The following is a 23609-nucleotide window of genomic DNA, read 5'->3' on the forward strand; positions in this document are numbered from 1 at the left end:
CTTACTACTTCCTACAAGTAGGCAGAAGTGATGCATGAGTCCCTTCAGTGGCTAGAGCTGGGAATGCCCAAGCATATATTCTAGGATTTATGTATTTAATCTGTAATAGAAGGGGATAGGAGAAGTCTGATGGTGTTCAGGAGAGCCTTTTGCATAGTCCAACTATTTTCATCTTTCTGAAATTCATCCTCTTTTTCTGGTTTTGCTTGAAAGTTGTCCTGTATCCTCTAAAATAGAGGTATATCCTACTTGGGTGACTACTAAACCAAAACTCTGTATATTTATGGTTTTTTTCCCTGGTTTCCTCTTCTGGGCTGTAATAATGTTTATTTCTCAAATATTTTCCATGTGATTGCAAGAAATCAGAAATTAACAACTATGTTTCAGTTATTAGCTTATGTAGTCTTACCCAGCTGTAGGTGTCAATTTAGAAATTATTTTCCAAGTTGTTTACCACATTCATTATTACTACTTTTCAACATTTTTAAGCTTTCTTCATTTTTAACCTTTTAACATTTGTACCCTTTTTCTTCTGCTGAACAGGGTCGTCCTGTTGAGACAATTGACCTTATTAAACCTCTAAGTGGTGGCCTGGGCTTCAGTGTTGTGGGTCTCAAGAGTGAAAACAGGGGAGAACTAGGAATATTTGTACAAGAAATCCAGGAGGGAAGTGTGGCACATAGGTAAGATTACTACTGAATATTTTACTCTACCAAGTGTTAATGTGACACTGCAGTTCAGTTGTGTTATGGCTGTTACTTTTGTGGTACAAAGGGCGTGTTTTTCTCATATTCTGAGCATCATTGCAGATGTAAAATTACTTGCCACTACAATTTATGTAATGTTGGAACAGAGCAATGTATGAACTGTTCTCAGTCTTTAAAAACTACAGATGTCATTACTTCGGGGTTTTTAAATAGGGAAAAAGAGGAAGCTGCTGTTCTGTTTCATGTCTTTTAAAGCCGAAAACATATTTTGCAGTCCTTGAATGTACTGAAGAAAAATTTGATGCAGAAAAGTCAGCTATATCTGGCAGTGTTACTTGTTAGATAGAGTCCTACTGAACAGATGTGAAACCCAGATTTAAAGTCAAGCCAGCCTTGACCTGAAGTCAGAGGTATTCCCAGAGATAATCAGCTGATGTTACAGAAGCTCAGTAATAATAATAGCTTGCTGAAAGTATGCTTTAGACTTAAACTTGGATTCCACAAGTAATGTTGAGAGAAATGAATTTCTGCTGTAAAAACAGCCCAAGAGAGCACACAAACTCAGTGGCAAATGGCAGTAATACTGCTTCACTGCAGACTGTTGTGGTGTTTCACTGATCAGGATCTTGGCCTGAGCTGCTTTGTGGTGCAGTCTGTACGTTGTCTGGGGAGGCTGTGGTGTTGGTGCTTTTTCTCACCATGCTTTAGGGAGAAATTTTCAGATTATCTGTGATCTGAGCACTTCTAAATTTAACAAGAACATGGGCAAGAGAGACAAGAACGTGGTCTACAGAGTTAATTGTAGTTAATCAGTTACAAAAGTGGCATGCTCTTGCATCTCTACAATGTTTTTTAATCTGCTTAAATTCCACTTTCTTTTTTTTCTTTGTTTGGTTTGGTTTTGGTTTAGGTGGATTTTTTGTTGTTGTTTGTTTGTTGGTTTGTTTCCATACCATTCAAAAGGTATTTGCTTTTACTTCACTTATTGCTTGGAGGTGAGACCAATCTTTACAGAGTCAGGCCCTGCCTGATTCACTGTTAAGAAAAGGAATATTTAACAACTGTTATAGGGCTTACAAATCAGAAAGGGTCTGGCAATAATAAGTCTTTGAGAGCACTCTGAGAAAGAATTCAAATTCACAAGTGAAATACTGTGGGTTGAAGCTAAAGAGTCTTTTTCCTGCATGCTCTACCTGGGTTTCTACAGTGTAAGTGCTCACAAAAGCTGGTTTAGTAGCATTCCTTGTTTTCCTTGCTGCCCTTTTTTTTCATAGCATTGCCACTTTGGGATGCAAAGAAGAGGTGGAGGAAGGAGACGATAATTCAGCTGTGTAGGCTTCATACACTTCCTTTGGAGTAGGTCTGGGGAAGGACTTAGTATGCCGTTCTACAGTGATGCTTTCTTTGTCAGAAAGTGAAGAAGTTTTATTAATTTGTTAAGGGCTTTTCCCCCCTTGTATAAAAGGGCTTTTCCCCCCCTTGTATTTTACCTTTTTTGTTCTGTTTCTTTTCTTTGCCCTTCTTTTTTCTTTTACTCTTTTCCTTTCTTCTCTCCTTGTTTTTCAGCAAAACAAAATTTGTTTCTGTAACATATTGATGAAAGTGTGTTCCTCTCCATGGTTTGATGAATATTCAGGATGAGTGCACTGAATAAAGTGGGGCATTTCATCTGTAAAGCAAGAGGCTCAAAGTGAAGAAAAAACATAAGTTCCCAGGCTGTGGTTGGAAGCGACTGTGATTAATATGCTTAGTCTCGCGTGGGGGTGCAGGGAGAAGAAAGCTGGCTAGGGGGTAGTAACCAGGGGAGAGTGGCAGTGGAATTAGCTTCAAAGGGAGCGATCACCAGAGTGCTGCATCAGCTCCTTTTAGCAAAACTGCAGGGCGGGATTAAAAACATGGGGGAATAGAGACCAGGTTATTGAAAACACTGGAAAATTGTCAAAATATTGCAATTTCTGTGGCAATGCTTCCTCGATTTTTCTTGTTTGTTTATTTTGTCATCCCCCTTCCCTGTTTAAACCTATGTGACAGAGATGGAAAGCTGAAGGAAGCAGATCAAATCCTTGCTATTAATGGACAAGCCCTTGATGAGACAATTACACATCAACAGGCTATCAGCATTCTGCAGAAAGCAAAAGATAATGTCCAGCTAGTTGTGGCCAGAGGCACTTTTCCTCAGCTTATGAGTCCTGTAGTTTCTCGGTCTCCATCTGCTGCTAGCACAGTTTCAGCCCATTCCAACCCGGTGAGTATACCCCAAACATCTGTATATTCAGTTCTGGGCATGCATGCACTTACTGCAAATAGTACTTTGAGTAATTTTTTGTAACTTCATTACATTCTTTCACAGTTCTTAAGGTTTTTCTTCTATTTATCTCTGTTGTACCTTTTCCCTACGAAGAGTAGAAAATATTCAAGCTTGCTGGGGGAAGAATCTTCATCTTGTATGTATTCTTTCCTCCCATCTGCCATATTATCTGTGTCCACCAGTGCAAATACAGCATGTTTACCTTACCTGATAAGCTTTATTTTGAGATTGCAAGTAAACAGGATCGTTTTTCTTTGCCTTCTGCTTGAGCAAACAATTTTTGAGGCATTGTAATCTGATCTGCACCACCAGCTGGATGGGGGCTTTTGTGTTTGTTTCTCTGTTGTCTGTTAGCATGGAGGCTCCAGTAGTTACAAGATACATTTTAGTATGCCCCAAAAAAGAATTCTGCTGCAATTCCTTTCTTTTTAGAGCTTTTGCACACCTGTTGTAGACAACACAGTCCTGAAACATAGTGATATTATCTGTATTTCCTCTTACCTTACTCATATAATGGCTTGTCCTGGGATGAAACAGCCTATATTCAGTTCCTGTAGGTTTTTCTGTTCAGTCATCTGTGGCCCTTCTTTAAGGGAGTCAATTAACAGAAGTATAGAGAGCAATCAGTCTGGAAAAAGGAGCTGTTCCAGTGGGTTTTTTGGTTTTTTTTTTGATCATTAGCATAAATTCTTTAGTGAAGGAGTGTAAGAATTATTCTTTTTATCTGTCTGCAGGAGTACAGCTGACTGACCTAACCTTTCCTGCCAGCACATAGGAGAGTTCTGCTCTCTTCCAGTACTGCTATAACACACTTCTTTCTCGATGTGATTGCCTCTGTATTTGCTGAACAGCTTTCCTTGCTTGAAAAGATGTTTCTTTCAAACATGCCACAGCTTTTTCTGTTTTTTTTAGCAAGAACACCATGAGCTTCCAGCTGTCCCTTCATATAGTGCCCCACGTGCGCAAGCTAGCATTTGTCTTTATTTCAGAGCAGTTTTGCTCTTGTCAGAACACAAAGTCTGCCATCAGAACGACTTCAGTGTAGTACTATTGCCATCCAACAACCCAGAAGTCTTTGTTCGTTACGTGGCATAATTCTGCTTATACCTACCTCAAAATACATGGTTGTGCTTTCAGCCTTAAAAACACTGAATTGGGATTTTACTTTCACCTGTGCTTTGCTATAATGGCTGATGTGAACACACACTTACTTGAAGATTTTAATTTCCAGTCCTGTGAGGTTTCCTAGCAGCAGTGTTTACTGACTGCAAAGGGGGATGAAGGTGGGCAGCCCTGGGTTGCTGCTTAAATTCATTCAAGAAGTTCTTTAAAAGTGTGACCCATTACCCAACTCTGGTTTGTACCAGAGAAGTTCCACCTGTTACAGAACTAGTAATTTACTGATTAAATATTATGTAATATTACACCTAATAGCAATTTTAAAAAAGTTATTACATGTCCATCCTTCTCCAACCTTCTGTTAGCAGAAACATACTCAAGAAATGGGAGAAAATAGTTTGAAAATTCTAATACATATATTAACAGTTTGACTTGATAATCTTAAAAGTTTTTCCAGACCTGAACAATTCTATGATTCTGTGTTTTTAATAATTTGCAAACTTCTGTTTATTCCTTTTAGGTTCACTGGCAGCATGTGGAGACCATAGAGTTGGTGAATGATGGCTCAGGTCTGGGATTTGGGATAGTGGGAGGAAAGTCAACTGGAGTGATTGTTAAAACCATCCTCCCAGGAGGGGTGGCTGATCAGGTAAATTCAACCTACCTTCCTGTTACTCTTCAGTAAGGTGTGAAGTTACTCTTTATTTTTATGATCAGACCAAATAGTGGTGGCTTTTATCCAAATAAATGTAAAAAATGAAACAATAAGTAGTGAAATTTTTCCTCAGCAAAGATGTGTTTAGTGCAGGAATCTGTGCATTTAAATGTTAAAGCTGGATTAGGCTCTAAATCACATTTTCAAATCTGTAGTATTATATATGTTTTGTGCACATGCATTTAGAGTTTTAATTCTTTCGTCAGTGTACTGATTGTAATTGGGGGTCAAAGGACTTCCAAAGATTGACTTGCTGTGCCCTAACAGCTAAGAACATCTGCTTCTCTCTGCTGAGTTTACTGAATCTTGGAGCAGGTATGTGGCTTCATGTGTCTGCTTCAAGACACAGGCTCTGCTCTTGCCTGATGGGCTCATGTGAATTAAATTTGGTTATCACAGCTCATTTACAAGGGTGCTCATTGGACAGGTACCTAGGGCTGCATTAATGATGGTCAAGGATTGAAGAGGCACAGAGACTTGTCAGTCTTCCAACAATAGCAGTGGTGGCCTGATAACAAGGCCTGGAAATTCATGGACAGCATTTCACTGTAGCTCTGCTTCCCCTGAACCGGCAGATAGGTTCCTTTTACAAACCTGTGTCTGGCCTCATCATATGGCCTAAATGCTTGTGAATTTTTTTTATTAATTAAAGGCAAATGAGTAGGAGAGTAAACCAGTTTGAAGCAATATAGATTGCTGGATCACAGTAAGAGAGAAATTAATTTTATTTTGAAGTCATGGTTAATCCTGTTAGTACTACGACTATTTTTTTGGTAGAAGTGCAAAGCTGAATATACGTTTGTATGCTGTCCTTTGGAAGTGTGACTGAAAATGAAACCCAAAATTCTGCAATCTACATGCAGTTGCTAAATATTGGTAGGAATAACCATAGCTAAGCACTTTTTTTGTTTTTTTGCTGTGGTTGGATGACTTCTTGAAAAAGGATCTCTTGGATATTTCTGGGGAAATTCCTAGTAAAATTAGTGTGTTGTTATGCAACCTTCTTTTCTTCTCAGTCTTGTCAGGATATTGACTTGGCACCCAAAAGAAGTCACCTGACTCATAGGTCTTAAAAGTGACTAAAGCTATGTAGTCTTTATCTAATTGTATGGTACATGGGAGAAATCACATTTTTCATCTTTATTTTTCCTTCAGCATGGGAGATTGTGTAGTGGAGATCACATCTTGAAAATTGGTGATACAGACCTAGCTGGCATGAGCAGCGAGCAGGTGGCACAAGTTCTAAGGCAGTGTGGAAACAGAGTGAAACTGGTAATTGCAAGAGGTCCTGTTGAGGAGCCACCTCTACCAGCAGTTCCTCCAGGTACACCAGTACCCACCTCCACACCAGAGACACAGGTAAGCAACAGTGAACACATGTAACCCAGAGCAAACTTCCTTCCTTTTTAACTGCTATTTGAATTCTTTGGTGTTTATGTTCTCAAAAGCCAGGATTTTCTTTCCCAGTAGTGCTATTCTCATCTGACAGTCTGGAGAGTTTAAATGTCTGCAGACAAAGAGTCTGCAGTGAAAGGAACTGTATTCTTGAAGACTTTGGGATAAAGGTTTAGGACTTCCATAAGTGTAATCTGATTAACAACTTGCTTTGGGTTGCTTGTAAGGGTGTGTTATGTTGGGACAATTGAAGCCACACAGTCTCTTCTTTCAAATTAGTTGACTATTGAGCAAAAGTGCCTGCCTGCCCTTTTTCTTCTCATAATTTCATCTGTTCTTTCTCATCAGAACTTTCCTGCCTGTGCCAACCAGTACACAGATGCCAATTCTTTCCTACATCACCTGGCATTGCTCATTTTCTAGATGTTTTCTAAAAAAAAGTCAGACAGCTGCTAGCTTTACTCCACTCCTAATGATTGTACTCTGTATCGTTAGTCCTGTACAACTGTCAGCCACTTAAAAAATACTGTAAATATTATCACGACTTGTCAGCTCAAAACCTCTACAAAGTAGGTAATTTACACGTTTTTCACAAAGTCTGGTTCCATGGGAGTCAGAAATGGTAGTTTTGCCACATATGGCTATGACCAGATATATTTAAATGTGAATATGTGATGGTAATTGTAGACAGAAGAAAAAGTTTGTTGTTTTTGAGCCTACCCCTAGATAGAATTTTTTTGTTTACTTTTTCCTGTTGTTTTTCTAGACAGTTTCTTCCCAGTTGCGATGTAGATTTAAGACAAGTCACCTCAGAAGAAAAAAAGTCCTTGCAATTTATGCATGATTGTTATGCAACAATTTATGATGGTGATACCATCATTTTGTCTCTATACATTGTAGTGGTATCTGCAAAAACCTAACATATATTCATCCCCTCTTTGTGGCTATAAGGAAAAGAAAGTTAATCCTAACATGGAGTCTTCTGAGCATTGAAGAGGAGAGATAAACTGGTACCTTTGTGTCTTTACAGCACTCAGAGATGTAAAACCTGTCTGCATTTTAGATAAAGGGATTGATATTTAGCCCCAGTATTACTTGGCTGAAAAGCATCTCCCAAAAGCTGAATTTGATAATTTTAATCTCTGTGTAGTTCTTTAGTATTTGCCTTTTTGAGGTTGTATGATGCAATGTTAAAAGATGTATCTGCAGCTGCAGGATGTGTACGATTTCTAGTACTGATGAGATAGCTCAAAGCCTCAAAGGGGCACAATTTGAGATTTTTGCCACCCTCTTCTCCATTTCCATACTTCTCAGTACCTCTTTCCTGGCACACCTCCTGGCAGGAGGCAGGCTATTTTTAAACTGCTTCTGCCTACCCAGGGTCACATTCTTGGAATGAGCACCATGTTAACATTCATGCAAGATTCATTTATTGAGGTCTGGAGTGAAGGTGATGATGCAAACAGCTTGGTTTTTTAGTTTCTTCTTATCAAATGCGGTGTGGGTGGAGTCTTCGTGATGCTGTTAAAACTATTATTGAGACCAGAATGGCTTTGTGGAATGACACTTCTTGTCATGTTACCTGTGGATGTCTACCCTGTAAAAATTCATGAGGGTATAGGAGTTGGACCATTTTTTCAGTGACATTACCTGTGGCCAAAATAATCGTGTATTTTCAAACAGAGAGACAGTTAATGTAGTAGAGATTTATTTTTGTTGTGTTTAATTTTGGTTTCTGGTGGAGTTGCATTGATAAAGAGCTCAAGTCACATTCTCTTTTGCCAAGTAGCATCTAGCTCTCATAAAGTCTCTTTTGGCACATACATACTTATCTAGTTGAACTGGGTTTAGTGAGTATCTGCCTGGTTGCCATATTGGCATTTTAAAAAATATTAGCTGCTATTCGGCATGCACAAAAGTCTTGGTGGATTTTTACTTTATAAAATCCGATTTTAAATATATGCATAAATATTGATGCCCATATAAAACCAATGAAATTAAAGCCTTGTGTATGTCATCATATAGTGATATGGAAATGGCTAGTAACTGTTTTAGACAGCTGACAGATGAAAAATTTTAAAAATAATTTAAAAATTTGAAAATAGTTTTTATAAGTTGATTTTTTCTCTTAATAAAAACCTACTATTGTTAAAATAGGAATTTAATATGTATACCACTTTCATTAACAACAAGTAATTAATTAACCCCATAATTCATTGTTATTGAAGTTCAGAGAGTTATGGCAGGTATTAGTGGAGACTGTAATTATTTAGATAGCTAGAAGTATATTTATTAATTGCTTAAACACAATTTTTAAGCCTTTCAAATGCCAGAAATATAATTGTCTCATTAGTGATAGCTTTTAGTATATTTTAAACTTGACAAGTTTAAAAAATGTAGTGATAGTTAATGAAAAGAAATTTAAACAAATAGAATACAAAATAAAATTTCTATTTGTCTTGTTCTTTTTAATAACCCAGCAGTCTAAAGCTAGTTCTGAGGAAGTCCCAGAAAGCCAGCAAGATACATATTCAAATATATGTAACTTACTGTACAAGAGATTCATTGTTCAATTAGTACAAATTTCACCAGTCATTTTAGTCATTAAATAACTGTTTGATAGGTTAGAAGTAATATCCTAGAACAGTGCGAACCTGGGGAGAACATGCATTGTTTTAGTATGAGGAATTTTACCAGTTTCTTGTTTCTCTGATGTACAGCAAGTAAGAGCATAAGCAAATTTCATACTTTTTTTTTTTTTTGTGTTTGTATTTAATTTTACATATTACTGACATTAAAGGATATGGTGAATCTTCAGAGAAAAAAAAGCTTCCTTTCTAATTACACTTTTCTTTTTAGGAAGATGCTTCTGTTGATAGCTGTGACGACGGGGAGAAATTCAATGTTGAACTTACTAAAAACAACCAGGGCTTAGGAATAACTATTGCTGGTTACATTGGAGACAAGACATCAGGTAATTGTTAATTCCTGTACTTTACTATGCAGTCTATTGCATATTATGATGTGTGTGCATCAAAGACTTAATTTTGGTGAATCGTCTCTTAACCCTTGACCATCTAAAATCTGCTTGAAGTTTGTAAAGGAAAAATAATTTTTTCCTTTTGTAATAAAGATGTTCAGAATAAAAGCAATCAGAATTATTATAAAATCCCATCTCAGTATTTTTAAATCAGTTTTTATCTTCACTTTTAGCTAAAGCTTGTGCTTACTTGTTTTTGAAAAGCAATTGTAGAATAGGTTAAACCCAGTTTGTTAGAAGTAACCTTCTTACAAGACAACATATTAGCATTCTGAGTAGTTTTAAGAGATATTGGTATAAATTTTTAAACAGTATGTATAATGGTGCCGGCAGATCAGGAATTCTTTACTGACTTCGGGATATAATAAATGTTTCTTTACCTGTGGGTTGTGGCACTATAATAAGTAATAAACAATAAATAAGTTTATTTAAATAAATAAATGCAGAAATGTTCATGTATGGTTGTTTATTTTTACTGTGTGATTTCCACTACGTTTTTCAGAAAATTGATCTAGAGCTGTGTTAGGCCTCACTCGGGGACATTTGGCAAATTCAGCATTGCTAGGAAAGGATGTTTGTTGAATATGTCATAAAACTTCTCAAAGGGCTGTTGGTTTGACTTGTACCACATGTGTATTGTTAGAAAAATGTATGGATAAGTACATTCCATCTTTTTGGCAGTTTATTGGTACAGTTTGTTGGATTAGAAAAACTTCCACAGGACCAGATAGTCACAGTTTGTGCAAGTTCACTGTTTCACAGCTACCAGTAGAATCTTCAAAAGATAAATTAAGATGTAGAACATGGTAAATCTGAGAGCATGTTTTAGCTGATTTAGTGTTTGGTAATCACCAGTCTTCAGTTTGAAAGTGCTGTGCTGCATGTAACTGTGTTAGAGAATATTCTTGTTTTAGAAACTAACTAGATAACTCAATTTTCTGACTTAACAGTTACAGAACAACTTCGCTGTCAGAGAAACAGCAATAAAACTGCTGGCTAACAAATTCCATGGCTGAATTTTTTTGTGACTGACAAATAACTTGTCATGTTCTCATAAAGCTGTTACAGGATAGAATGTTTGGAAGTTAGTAGGACCAGCCATATAATTACACACAAAACGTGGGCAAACAGCTGATTAAAAAAACCCAAGATGCGCCCCCCCCCCCCAACCGCCCCCAAAAAAAAGAGACTTGTCAATGATGTGACTTGAACATACAGGTAATCTTTTTTTTTCCAAGTTGAATTGAGTCATTAGCCCTCCTTCCTTACAACTTTCGTTGTACTGAGGGCTAGAAAAAGTTAGCTTGAGGTCAGCAAAGGCTCTGACAGCTTTTAAAATGTATTTTGTAGTGGATTATCTTCACATCAAGTATGTTCCTTCAACAGAATGGGAACATTTATTGAGAGAAAGTAGATGCTGTTAAGAGTTTTTATACCAGTATTACAGACGTGTCACTGTCAGACCTGATTTCATGCCAGTTTATGCTGTTATTTTTCCTGATTTCATGTAAGTTGCGCAAAATGTGCATGTAGGAGCTCCATAGATTTTCACTTTATTGAGCTGTTAAAGTTGTTTCAAAGGCAAGTGTGTCTTTTTCTGAAATGTTTGCTTTTAGTAGAATGTCCCTTCTGTAGGTGTTTTCTATATATTACTTTTCCTTCTCATTAAAAAGTAGAAACTAATTAGTAACTAAAAGCTTTATGTTTTAATGCGGGGTTTTTTGTTTCATTTTGTTGTTTTGTTGGGGTTTTTTAAAACTTTGTGTCCTTTTTATCAAATACTGATAACTGGAGTTAAAAGCTGGTTGAAATGTAAGTTGTAGTCCTGTTTGCATACAATTTCCTCAATTTGGCTATCCAAGCATGCATTTTCTTAAGCAGTTATTAAGTACATAGAAAATTCGGAGATTACCAGATTAGTATACTCAAGCTGAATTTTCTAGCCAAATCTGGCAAAAGTCAGAGATACGTTTTTTGTCAATGTGGGTTTCAAATTTAGATTAAAGTCAGTTAGAATATTTCATGTTTTGCAGGAGGAATTGTGAATCTGACATTGTAAGATTTTGAATTAATTCTGCTCCAATGCAAAGAGCATTAATTTGGTTCATTCTTTAAGAAAATAATAATATGTATGCTTTTCTTAAATCATTGCTTTCTTTATTATTCTTTTATTATTTTACTTAGAGATGGTGTTTTCTTTTTTCTTCTCCTTGCTTTGACTAGTGCCTGTAGTTGCATTATTTAAATTGTTTTTTAATAAATTAGTTACCTTAATTTTCCCTATTTCTTTGTCTCAGAACCTTCTGGTATCTTTGTGAAAAGCATTACAAAAGGCAGTGCTGTTGAACATGATGGCAGAATCCATGTGGGAGATCAAATTATAGTTGTAAGTAAACACAGGAAGAAGTGAGATCACTTGTCTGCAAAACTGTTTCTTTAAATTATAAAGAAATGCTCATATAGTACTTGTTTAAAACACTTAGGATCAGAGTTGAAATGTTGAGTCCTTTTTTGACAGAGTATCTCATCATATGCTTTCTGATTATGCTACCTGCATGTAACTTACGTTTCGTTTAAAAAATCTGTATTGTATGTGAACATATATCATTACGTAATATATTCACCTGATCGGTAGGAGCTTAGTAAATATGAAATTTCAAAGTTTGATTCAAATTGAACAACTATATTCAAAAAGATTTTTAAAAGTGTGCATATAAAGTTTTAGTTGTTCAGAGAAAGAAGAACATATTTTCATCCATAAACTGTTGGTTTTGTGGTGGAAATCAGGTCCTAAATGCTGGGAGTTCATATTTGTGTCTCTCATAGATCTGTCGTAGTATTTGTGTGAAGGCAGCACTAAGAGCAGGTTATAGTCTCTTTCCAAAAGTTCCTGCATGTTTGTTTGTGCAGTATATATGTTTTTTGTAAGGATTTGCATGCTCAGTACTGATGGCTAAAATTGATTATTCCAAAGTTTGTTTCCTTCTTCTACTGCAGATGGAGAAGGACTAAATTACTTGAGTGATCTCAGACACAGAAGAATAATAAACATTTTTAAAATATTATTTGTGTAAGTGTAGAGAAAAAATTAAATAACCCCAGCTGATTTTTAGTTACTTTATAATTAGAAGAGCACCAAGGGTAGAAGAATTTCAGAGAAGGACAACAAATGACTAAGGGTCCAGGTGGATTCATTTTTTGTGTAGGAGAAATTAAAGTAATGAAGTATGTGTGCTGTGTAGATAGGCAGAAATAAATACAGGAGTCAAGAGACATAGTATTGTAAGAAGTATTTCAGAAATTTAAGGCTCTGTGGAGTAGATGTAGAAATAATAGGATATTATGGAGTTCTCAAGGAGAAGAAGAATTAAATGTGGTGGGTGCTAAGGATAACGGGATAGAATTGAGAAATGCCAACATTTTGAATTTCAGAAAAAAACCTGAGTTTATGAGATAATCAAATAGTTTTAAACAGAGGAGGCCAAAATTTTACTCTTTAAAATAAATTGATGAACTGGCAATAACATCTGGTTGGTTGTGACAGTGTTTTATTTGGGAATTGGACTTCAGGGTGTTCATTGGTAGACTCTCTGTATCTAATAAATGGCCTCAGAATGACTGCATTCTGTAAGTCTTTCCACCACAGTGGATCGATGTGTCTCTCCTTACTCTTCTCTCTCCAGAACTCCTAGCCATGGCTATGTTGGTTTATTCACCCAGTATTTTCTCCATGGAGGTAGGGGTGGCTGAAGTGGTTGAGCAGACAGGCTGCACAATATGCCCTGAACAGCACATGCTGTATTCTCTCCCACCTTGCAGAGCAGATTTGCCTGGCTGCACCATGGTGGGCACTCCTCCCCTGTTTGCTGTGGTGCTGGTCATCACCTAGCTGTGGGGTACTCCAGTGGAAGTGCTTAGCATATCCAATTACTTTGTCATACAGGTTTTATTCTTGCCCCTCCACTTGCTTTTTGCTTAGGCTAGCAGATGCTGAGAGCTCACTGCATTATTTTGCCCTGAACTTTTTCTTACTGGGTGAACTGAAAAGCTGCTTAATCCTGCAGGTGGATGGAACAAATCTTCAGGGTTTTACTAACCAGCAAGCAGTTGATGTTTTGCGGCACACAGGACAAACGGTTCGGCTTACTTTGATCAGAAGAGTTCTTAAGCAGGAAAATCGTATTCCACCACAGGAAGACTTCAGTGCTCCTGTTGAAAAGGACCTACTATTCCAAACAGTTGATAGTACCACAGCTAAAGGTAATTAAAACTGGCTTTGCTGTAAAGTTAGCCTGAAACATTTTTCTTCTCAACTGCAGACTGGAAATAAAATGGGCCAGATTCGTTCTGGGTAACTGTTACTGATAGCAGAGCTGCTGTGCAGAGCTGCTGTATGTGAGGGTGGAATTTTGTCCACTGGTTTGATTAATCTTTTAGACTCAGGGGTATTATTTGTTACATTTTCAAAGCGAGTGTTGTAAGTTCTGTCCTGCACTGCACTGAATTCTATCCTGCATCTGGCTGAATTGCTCCAAGACTTCAACCTCCAAATCTTTGAATGTTAAGAAAGCAGCAAATGTTTCATTTGTGCTTAAGAATGAGAGCTGCATTCAAAAGCAAGCAGAGAAAGACCGTCCTCAATGAGCATAATCAATGAATCTCACCTGTTTTCACTCTTGCGTGTTACAAGCTACAGGTATGAGAGGAGTAGCCTGTATCTAGAGGCTGATAGGGTATTGACGATGCATGTGGAAAATGTTCAGAAGCCAAAGATCATTATTAATTTTGTTTCTGATGACATGAGATTAGTGAAGCTTTATCTTATATATTTCGCACCTACTGAAGTGTATGTGCCAGATTTTGAAAGTCACTGTGTTTGAGCACAGGATATCTTCACAGGGGCTGGGAGCACAAAACAGCTATTATGGTCTCAAATAATCACTGGAGGCCTAATCCCCACCTCACACAAGATTTTCAAAGACACAGTAGCATGTTATCTGTATGTCATCCTCTCACTTCCACCTTCAACAAGAAGTATAGCTGAAATGTTCAGAAGGCTGTTTATCCAGCAAGATGTCTGACAGGGAGCAACATACATACTAGAACTTTGTGGTAGGAGAGGTTTTCTATGTATAAAAAGTGTGTCAAGTATGCAGGTCTCCAAGTCTGTAATATTTTTGTTTTCAGTATCAACTTTCTGAATTGCTCAAGGGAAAAAGAGGAAGGAAAAAAGAAAGAAATTCATACAGAGTGCTAAAGAATGTTATATTTAGATATATTTTCATTCAGTCATAGAAATGCAGGTGCTGATAGTCGTGCTGGGTTTTTTTGTTGGGTGTTTTTTATTCCCTGAAAATTCACTGGAGAAGGCAAAACATTAACAGACGACAACTACTTCAAAATGTGGTATTATTTCTGGGACCTCATGCCAGATTCCATTTACCAGATGTGGGTACTCTGTAGTCCCGTAGAAGAACAAATTGATGCTCCAAAGCATATCTATGAGCTTGATGAGTATTACAACATATAAAATCGCTAAATAGCTGAAAAGATTTCTTCTTTTTTTTCAGACAACAGTGAAACAGAACAGGGATCCCCATCACTTCCATGCAGTGCCAGTGTGGTAAATATTGGAGATGACATGAAACAACAGGAAACAGGTTCTCAAGGTTTAATATTTTATTCTGTGAAAATGCACTTCTGTGTGCTTACACAAAGATCAGGTGTTTTTGTTTTGTATGTCTTTCCATCTTCTGTGTGCTCTGTAGCTGAAGCAGAACTAGAAAGTCAAAGTAGTCATACATTTAATCAAGTACTCATGATCATAGGTGCTGTAGGAACATGGCTACTGTAAGTGTCTGAAAGTAATTTTATGCCAAAGATTTCACATGAAACAGTGTGCTTTGGCTACTGGCTCAGCCCTCTGTTAGTCTAGTTTTGCATGTCTACTCTTCGGTTTAGTCTAGGACAAAACTTTTTTCCTTCCATTTCCCTGTTGTCCTTACAATTGTCTGCAGCTGTTCAGCTGCAGTTCGTGGACTTCTTCATCTTCTGATGAATTTCATTTTCACAGATTCTTGAGCTTGCATTTATTTCCATCGGTGTTCTCTGATAGCATTTGAAATTCAATTTTGCTGCATTGATATTCTCCAAATTTTCCCATACTCTTTGTAGAAATTCTTACTTTCTGATGAGTATTATTTTCCCACTTGAGCTCCTAGAATACTGTTCTGTGTTTCAGAAGTCCTGTGTGATGATACATTTTTCAGATTCAGACATAGCTTGATGTATTTCGTAACATTTTTGTGCTTTCAGAGCAAGCGGGATAACTGAAAAAGTTCCGCAGTATGTGTCTTTTCATAACTCATGCATTCCCATTTTCTTGGATAGCTGAAGGAATTTCTTTTTAGCGTCTTCAGATACTGCTGTGTCTTGGCTTTGGGGAAAGTATTGTGCTATTTAAATGCCATGCAATGTCTGGCTTTATACTTAGCAATGTTTCAGAGCAATGACTAGACATAAAGCACTGTCCGAGGCTCTTAGTTATTTTATAATCTTACTATAATCAGTGGGATTCGAGAACTTTGCAATGAATATTATTGTCTTTGCCTGTGATGAGCATTCAGATCTGAAGAGTTCATTTTGATGTTTATTGTAGACAAAGCCCAGACCATGGACCTTGAATATGTAGGGTCCTGCTAAACCTGCTGGGTTTGCTGGCTGTTGTATCTAAATACTGCTTGTTTTTTCTTTCTGCTGTAGAGCCTAGACAATGTGAAAGAGGAGAAAATGAACAGAAAGAAAGCGCTTCTGCAGTTTTCAAACCTGCAGATAATCTTTCAATCAAATTAAGAATTACCACAGTTTGCTACCTAGCCTGTCACTGTATTTTTTCCCCGTCCTTCCTTTTCACATTCATTGCTGTTCTTTAGCTATTAGAATCTTATGTCATTGTATGTGTGCATATATGTGAGTCTAGCAAGAGGAAAGGAAAAAAAGAAAAAAAAGGAAAGAAGCAGAGGTTGGACTCCTTGTGTTCTGCCATTGACCTCTAGGGCTTACAGTTTAAGAAAAGTCTTTCACAATTGTGCTTATGGTTTTGAAAATAAAAACATCTCTGTGTTTTTGGACATTCTCTGTAAAATGCAGTGTCTGTCCAAAAGGACCAGTATGCAGTTTACATTTTTATGTATTTTTGCTGTCACACTGAATCAGTCTGATCAGCCCAACAGTCTGATTTAACACATGCCCTGGGCATGCATGCAACCTTTTAATTTCTTTTGTGCTTATTATCTTGAAAAATTGCAAAAACTTTGCTCAGCTCTGAGGCTGGTGTAAATATGTATCCTTTCTTCCCAGACACATACACTGAAATATTTGATTGAACTTTGTCTTTCAAAATACGCAGTTAGTTTTGCATGGTTGGAATTTTAATACAGTTTTGTGAGGTTTTCCTCTGGTAAACCCAAGACACTGGTGAGAACCCAAAACTCTTCTCTCTGGTGAGACTAAACATGCCAAGCTTTTAGTCATATTTAGGAGAGTTCTGACGTCATGGGAATGATAGTGTTATTTTGCATGTTCCATATACTTTATCAGTTATAAGAATAGACTAATTTTTTTTATTCTTTGTCACAGTAATCTTAAATATAAATTTTAGATTTCCAGCTAACGTCTGCGGAAGAAGCAGCTACAAAGATAAAATGGCAGAGGATTATGGGTCCGAATTACGAAATAGTGGTAGGTAAATTTTGTTTACTGTTGTTAAAGGCCCTTTTATCTGTCCATCTGTTACGTTGACAACATATAGATACAAATATGTTTGTATTGTATTTGTTCTTTCATATAGAAAAATTACACGTATGCTCCTTAGTATGTTGAGGTTATTTTAGTTATAAATTTTGAATGTAAATACGTATTGATCTGTATTTTATCAAAACCATAACAGACTTGTTAGATTACTGTGCCCGTGACTATTGTTTCACCATTTTCCTGGCTTCAAGAGGATAAGTGTGTATTGGAGAAAAAACCAGTATTTAACAGGAACTTCAAAGTTCCCTTTATTAGCTAGAACTTGAAACTTCATTTCCATTCTGCATACTGAATAAATGGGAATGTAGTGTAATTACTTTAAATGTAGTGATGTAAATAATGCATAGAACATAGACCGTAGATGCAGTTGCAAAGTGGTATCTGAGTTTGGGAGATACTGCAAAATTGCATGCTATAGATGTAGCATCTGCAGAAGTAGATATTATTAGATACATTATTGTCATAAGTAGTTCCCACTATTATATTACAAAGTGGCATGTGATCAAAGAATCAGTTTTTACCTGACTGTCCCTGTTACACATGACAATACTTCTGTTTTCTCACTTCTGGAATTTTGACTTTGTCGTATGTAAATTGAAATGGAAAGTGACACATCTGGCTGTAAATGTGACAAATGTAACTATTTCTTGCTCTTATTTTAGGTGGCTGTGGTTAACAAATTTAGTGAAAGCAGTGGGCTAGGGATAAGCCTGGAAGCTACAGTGGGTCATCATTTCATCAGGTCTATCTTACCTGAAGGGCCCGTTGGACGAAGCGGCAAGCTGTTCAGTGGAGATGAACTGCTGGAAGTAAGAAAAAGTACTACTTTATCTTAGTTGCATTCAGTAAGGTTTTTGAGCAGTAAATTTCTTCTCATAGGTTATGGCCATGGGAGCATAGCATACCTAACTGCATGCCAGTTAGTGGTTGAGTAGTCACTTCGTATGTACTTACATATATATTTGTGAATACGTATGCTTACATACATTTCTCAGCCGGTAGCTGATGTTTCAGATACAGTCCAAGGTCTCTGCCATGGTTTAAGCTCAGTTGGCATGTGAATACCATGCAGCCACTTGCGCAGCCACTTGCTCACCCATGCCACTTGCCCCCACCCTGGTGAGATGGGGCGGAGAAACAAAAGTGAAACCTGTAAGTTGAGATAATGGCAGTTTAGTAATTGAAACAAAGTGAAGTATAATAATAATAGTAAATAATGATAATAAAAAGGAAGAAAAACCCCTCAAGTGATGCACAGTACAATTGTTGACCACCTGTTGATCTATGCCAGACCCTGTCCCCAAGCCTTCATCAGCACACCTTCCAGTTAACTCCCCAGTTTGTATACTGGGGGCATGATGTGATGCTCTGGGATGTAGAATATTTTTTGGCCAGTTGGGGTCACTTATCCCGGCTGTGCTCTCTCGCAGCTTTTTTCTTTTTTGTACCTCCTCACTGGCAGAGCATGAGCAATCAACAAGTCCTTGATTTAAGGAAAAACACAAGTTAGCAGCAACCAAAATACCAGTGTGTTATCAACGTTGTTCTCATACTGAATTCAAAACACAGCACTGCGCAGCTACTGAGCATAAATTAACTCCATCCCAGCAGAAACGAAGCCAAGTCACCAAAAAAGAATATGTAGCAAAAGCATTAAGATGGAATAGGATTATCCTACACAGTGAAGGGACTAAACACCTAATTACTTTTCTAAATTATCTTCTTAGAATTGTGATGTGAATTTGGTTTACATGAATGCAAGACACATGAAGATGCAGGGTATCTGGTGTTTGTAGGGTGATGTCATGCAATTGATAAGGCTATACATTCAGTTCAATATGTACCTTGGTACTGAGCACCAAAATGAGTAGAAATTAAGTATTGACAGTGTCTTAGCATGGGGATTTTTGTTTAATGAGGTGATTTTGGGTTAGTGAGTTTGGGTTCGCTTGGGTTTTTTTACTCATTTTTGTTTATTGTACTTATAAATACTCTAGTTCTAACCAGTGTGCATTCTTTATTTATTGAGGTGAATGACATCTCTTTGCTTGGAGAAAACCACAAAGATGTGGTCAGTATCTTGAAAGAGCTGCCTATTAAGGTGACAATGGTTTGCTGTCGTCCGGTAGCTCCGCCCGTCACTCAACCAGAAATACTAGAGAGTCTAAGCCTGTCTGAGGTTCAACTCACAGAGAAGGTATTTTGTCTTTAAGCAATCACTGAAAATGACAGTTTTCTTGGGAAAAAAAAACAGGCTAAGTTCTTCTACAAAATTAGAAAGATGTTTTAATATTTTTGGAATTGGAGCCAGACAAACATGAAACAGCAAATAATGTTTATCAATAACTTTTTAGGCCACCAGAAGATATGAATCCTGGGTGGTCATAAGCAAAAATACTCTGGAATGTGGGCCTGTCTCTCTAAGTACTGTACTTCATGTTCTGTAAGTGAGATATATGGGTGTGGCAGGCTGAACTCTGTGTTCTTTAGAACCTGAGTATATTTAATCTAGTTTTGAACTTGGCCTTCTGGGTTTGCGTTGTGTAGAATTGTGTCTGCATTCACTGACTGATACTTCTGTCACTCATAAGGGCTCAGCTCTGGGCAGCCCAATGAACTAAACATGTAGGAATGGCCTAGGGCGTAGTATACAAAGCAATAGCATTTGTATGTAAAGAGAAACAGTTAACTGACTTCTGAGCAAGGCACCAAATTCAGCTTATAGTTTCTAAACTTTTCTATGAAACCAAGTGAAGAACAGACCAAAGAACAGTGTGTGTATATACATATGTGTATGTTTTTACTTTTATTAAGTATTCTGACTACTATCAGTGTGATTACATTTAATGAAGGTATATTTTAGACATACCATTTAATAACATATATTTCCTGTATATGTGAAAGCATATACTAATAAAGTTCTTTGAAGTTTTTAATTTGACAGAAATTCCATTTTGTAAATATTTTTCTGGTGAGAAGTTTCATATGCTTGCAGCATAGTAATTTTAAAGGCTATTTGAATTCTGTGCTAGGTTTATCACAGTTCATTAAATCTGCTGAGTGTGTGCACTTCCTCTGTGTTTAGAGACCCATCACTTAGTTTTTGTCTTGTTTTTTGTAAGCAGAGTTTTGTGTCTATAGATTCACAAGTGTTTACATTTTATTGGTGAATGTTTACTGTTTTTCTCAGGGTCATGTAGAACTTGGATTCATTGGCTCCTCAGAGACAGAGGGAACAGCTTTGGAAACAGCTGATGAGGGTCAGAGTATGGAAGAAGTGCAAAGCTCATCTTTGGCGATGTGGGAAACAGAAGTACAGCACATTGAGCTGGAGAAAGGGAGTATGGGGCTTGGATTTAGCATATTGGACTATCAGGTAACTTCTGTACTTCTTTGTATAGAGGACAAAATACTTCGTATTGTTTGGATTTTGCTGTGTGTTATGTACATTTTAATGGAAACCAAGCAATAGGGTAGAACTAGTCACTGCTGGTAAGGACTGCAGTAATTATATTACATATTCGTCTTATTGTATAAGGCAGCAGGTTCTAATGGTGATGGTAATACTGGTCCAGAAAAACAGATAATCCATTATATTCTAGGGTTTTCAGAAAGTGATGTTATAGTTACTCAGGGACAATGAACGATGCAAGGCATTTAGCCATGTATTTTGCACCTGCAGTGAGGTGTTTAGGGCAGGATCCAATAAAGGACTTAAATGCTTAAAGCAGGATTTACTAAAATCCAGAACTGTAATTCTGAAATCCCTTGCTTAGCTGCTGTCTGTCCAGGACACGCTTAAACACCCCCATTCATTTTGTGTTTGACTTCAGAATTCCTGGATATCTGAACTATGTTTCTTGGTTGTGTCCCAAGGAAAGCTCAGTGCCTATCTCTTGCCTTTACTTGGTCAGGATCCCAGAACAAATATTCCTCCTGTTCCCAGTTTTCCTGTGGATAATTTTTAATTGAACGTCAAGTAGTTTCTGCCTGTGGTCATTGTAGGCTTTTACTGAGATGTTTTGAGGTGCTATGGGATCAGGTCTTTTCCCACGACTCTGCTGGATCTTGTCTCTAGGAGTATGTTCATTTGCATCTGGAGATCACTTTCAGGTGGAGATTATGGCCCCCATGGCACTCCTTAGAATTAGTCTATGCCTTAGGTTTTGTGTTTGCACAGTGACAAGGTGAAGAGCAGTGTAGTGTAATAATGTGAAAGATAAAGGCATTGTAAATGTCTGTTTTGTGCAGCAATGACTACTCTTTCAGGTGCTGCTCATGATGCTCTGCAGTGAGACATCACATATGAGCCTGAATATTTGAAGTCCAAGTCAGCACACAATAAAACACATTTTTTCTTCAGCCTCTTCTGAGCACATTAGTATGTGATGCTATTTTTCTCTGTAAAAATCAGTATGTTGGAGAATGGTCACTTAAAAGCAAGTTTTCTTTTTAAAAACAAGCACCACTTTGTTTTGTCTTGTTAGAGTCCTGTATGTTCCTCTCTCATGTGTCTAATTAGGCATGCATTAGAAGTGTTTTCTCAGTTGAGCAAGATCATGAAGTCTAAGAGGGTTATTGAAAATAAGCCCTTTGTTCGACTAGGCTGCATGTGTTACATTTGGCCCAGTCAACACTGCCCACCTGTGTCCACAAACCTCCGAGTGTAAGGGAAGATGGAGTTCGCGACACTGCCATTGCAGTAGGAAGTATTTGAATTTCTGATGTGTATGGACAGCACTCTGCAATTTAGTAGTATTTTGTACTGGAGATACATGATGGGACATCTCCTGGAAAGGAGCAATATTTTTGACATTTAGGAATTAAAAATAAGGAGGTCTAAATGCATAGACAGTATGGACAGGAGGGTTTGCTCCCACTGAAGGTTCTTCTGGAGGAGAGCAGCAACTTCTTAATAACCCAACTCTGTTGAGTTAGTAAAAGCTCATGAAAAAAATGCACCTCTCAAGATATAAAAGAATAAATAAAATTAAATGTTTTTCTTCCTTTTATTTAATTAGGATCCTATTGACCCAGCAAACACTGTAATTGTGATTCGCTCATTAGTTCCTGGGGGTGTGGCTGAGCAAGATGGCAGACTTCTTCCTGGAGATCGGCTTATGTTTGTCAACGATATCAACTTGGAAAACGGCAGCCTGGAGGAAGCAGTGCAAGCACTGAAAGGAGCCCCAACAGGAACAGTTAAAATAGGAGTTGCCAAACCATTGCCTGTAAGGATTTGGGAATTCAGTGTGTACTTTTCATGTCACTTTGGCTGGTACATGCTGATCCTGTACAGCACACATGTGTGTTTTGGGGTACAGCTGGGTGGCCCAACTATTGCCTTGCATGTAGGAGTGGCCAAGGTAGTACATGGCTGGTGCAGTGATTGCAGGAGCTGGCACACCTGTGTTGCAGCTGAGAAACAGCAAAGCACCTTGCACCCAGCAGTCTTTCATGGCTGAAAGTTGCCAGGCCTAACATTGTACACTTAACGAGGTTCTCTGAACGTGTGAGATAGTAACATAGAGTTGTTTTATGATTTGCCTGGAATTTACCAATTCCTTTGTTTTGCAAGGTATAGTGTTGCTACACCCTATTGTTATGCTCAGGAAGGTTGTTTGATTTATTCTGGGTGGTGCATGGGAGGAACAGCAAAATTTTCAAGGGATTCAATAACAAACTTTTACTTGCAAACGTTAGAACATTAAGGTAGAATAAAGTACTTGGCAAATTTTAAAATGTAGGCATTTTGATTTAAAATGCAACAATATAAAAGTATAAAAATAACACTTTAGAAAATGTATAACAGAAAAGAAAGAAAAAGAAAGGATAAGGGTGGGAGGTATGTGGTCACCACCCATGGATCCAGCAAGGAGACTTGATGGTTGCAATTTTTTTTGCCCCTTGTTTGAAGTGCTGGTCACAGTCTTGATCCATGGGGGATGGGGGAAATGCATGAAACATGAAGTTCAGTGGGTTAATACACACTTAGGCTAGGTGAGAACACCCAGGTACCTCCCCTGGGGTGGAGAGTTTTACACTGTCTTGTGTAACATCGTGGATCATGAGGCATTTCTGGAGCCTTTGATGGTTTATTGCACCTAAGATGTTACTGCTTTGTCTCAGGTCAGTGTAGTTGAGCCAGTTATAGCCCATGAGAAGGCATCCGTACCTTCAGGCTGCATGTGAGTGTCCCGGTACTTCTCCAGAAAGGCGTTTTCACACCTATGCCACTCGTGCAAGGACATGTGCATGATAAGAAGCACTGTCCCACCTCACAGGATTTGCTTTTTGCCAGCCAATTCCCTTACCTGGCTGAAAACCCAGCTCGTAGCCTCCGTTGGTGGGTGCGCACCCCCTCTCTAGCTGGGCAGTTGCTTTGTGCATGGTCAGCAAAGCACCTGCTGCTTCTGCAAATGTTTGACTCATTGACCATTAACATTCCAGTCTCTCGCAAGTATATATACAGTCTTTGTATTTATACTCCACACTTTATATAATAGTGTGTAG

At 37.7% G+C, this 23609-nt stretch overlaps 1 protein-coding gene across 6 annotated transcripts in view; it reads left to right on the forward strand.

Annotated features, from left to right (window-relative positions):
• Window positions 1–23609, forward strand: part of MPDZ (multiple PDZ domain crumbs cell polarity complex component) — a 93768-nt gene that overhangs the window by 18533 nt on the left and 51626 nt on the right. For 4 of the 6 annotated variants that reach the window (XM_085043111.1, XM_085043114.1, XM_085043113.1 and 1 more), the window contains exons 5-17: window positions 544–683; window positions 2739–2952; window positions 4655–4783; window positions 6005–6208; window positions 9104–9218; window positions 11582–11670; window positions 13349–13544; window positions 14855–14953; window positions 16945–17024; window positions 17759–17905; window positions 19126–19293; window positions 20287–20472; window positions 22118–22327. In XM_085043111.1, coding sequence (XP_084899237.1) covers window positions 544–683; window positions 2739–2952; window positions 4655–4783; window positions 6005–6208; window positions 9104–9218; window positions 11582–11670; window positions 13349–13544; window positions 14855–14953; window positions 16945–17024; window positions 17759–17905; window positions 19126–19293; window positions 20287–20472; window positions 22118–22327 — 1977 coding nt within the window. The remainder of the gene's footprint in view (window positions 1–543; window positions 684–2738; window positions 2953–4654; window positions 4784–6004; window positions 6209–9103; window positions 9219–11581; window positions 11671–13348; window positions 13545–14854; window positions 14954–16944; window positions 17025–17758; window positions 17906–19125; window positions 19294–20286; window positions 20473–22117; window positions 22328–23609) is intronic. The other 2 variants (XM_085043110.1, XM_085043115.1) reach the window with 1 other exon arrangement.

Source organism: Lichenostomus cassidix, chromosome Z (assembly GCF_008360975.1).
Source record: "Lichenostomus cassidix isolate B80296 chromosome Z, HeHo_3.0, whole genome shotgun sequence".
NCBI lineage: Eukaryota > Metazoa > Chordata > Aves > Passeriformes > Meliphagidae > Lichenostomus > Lichenostomus cassidix.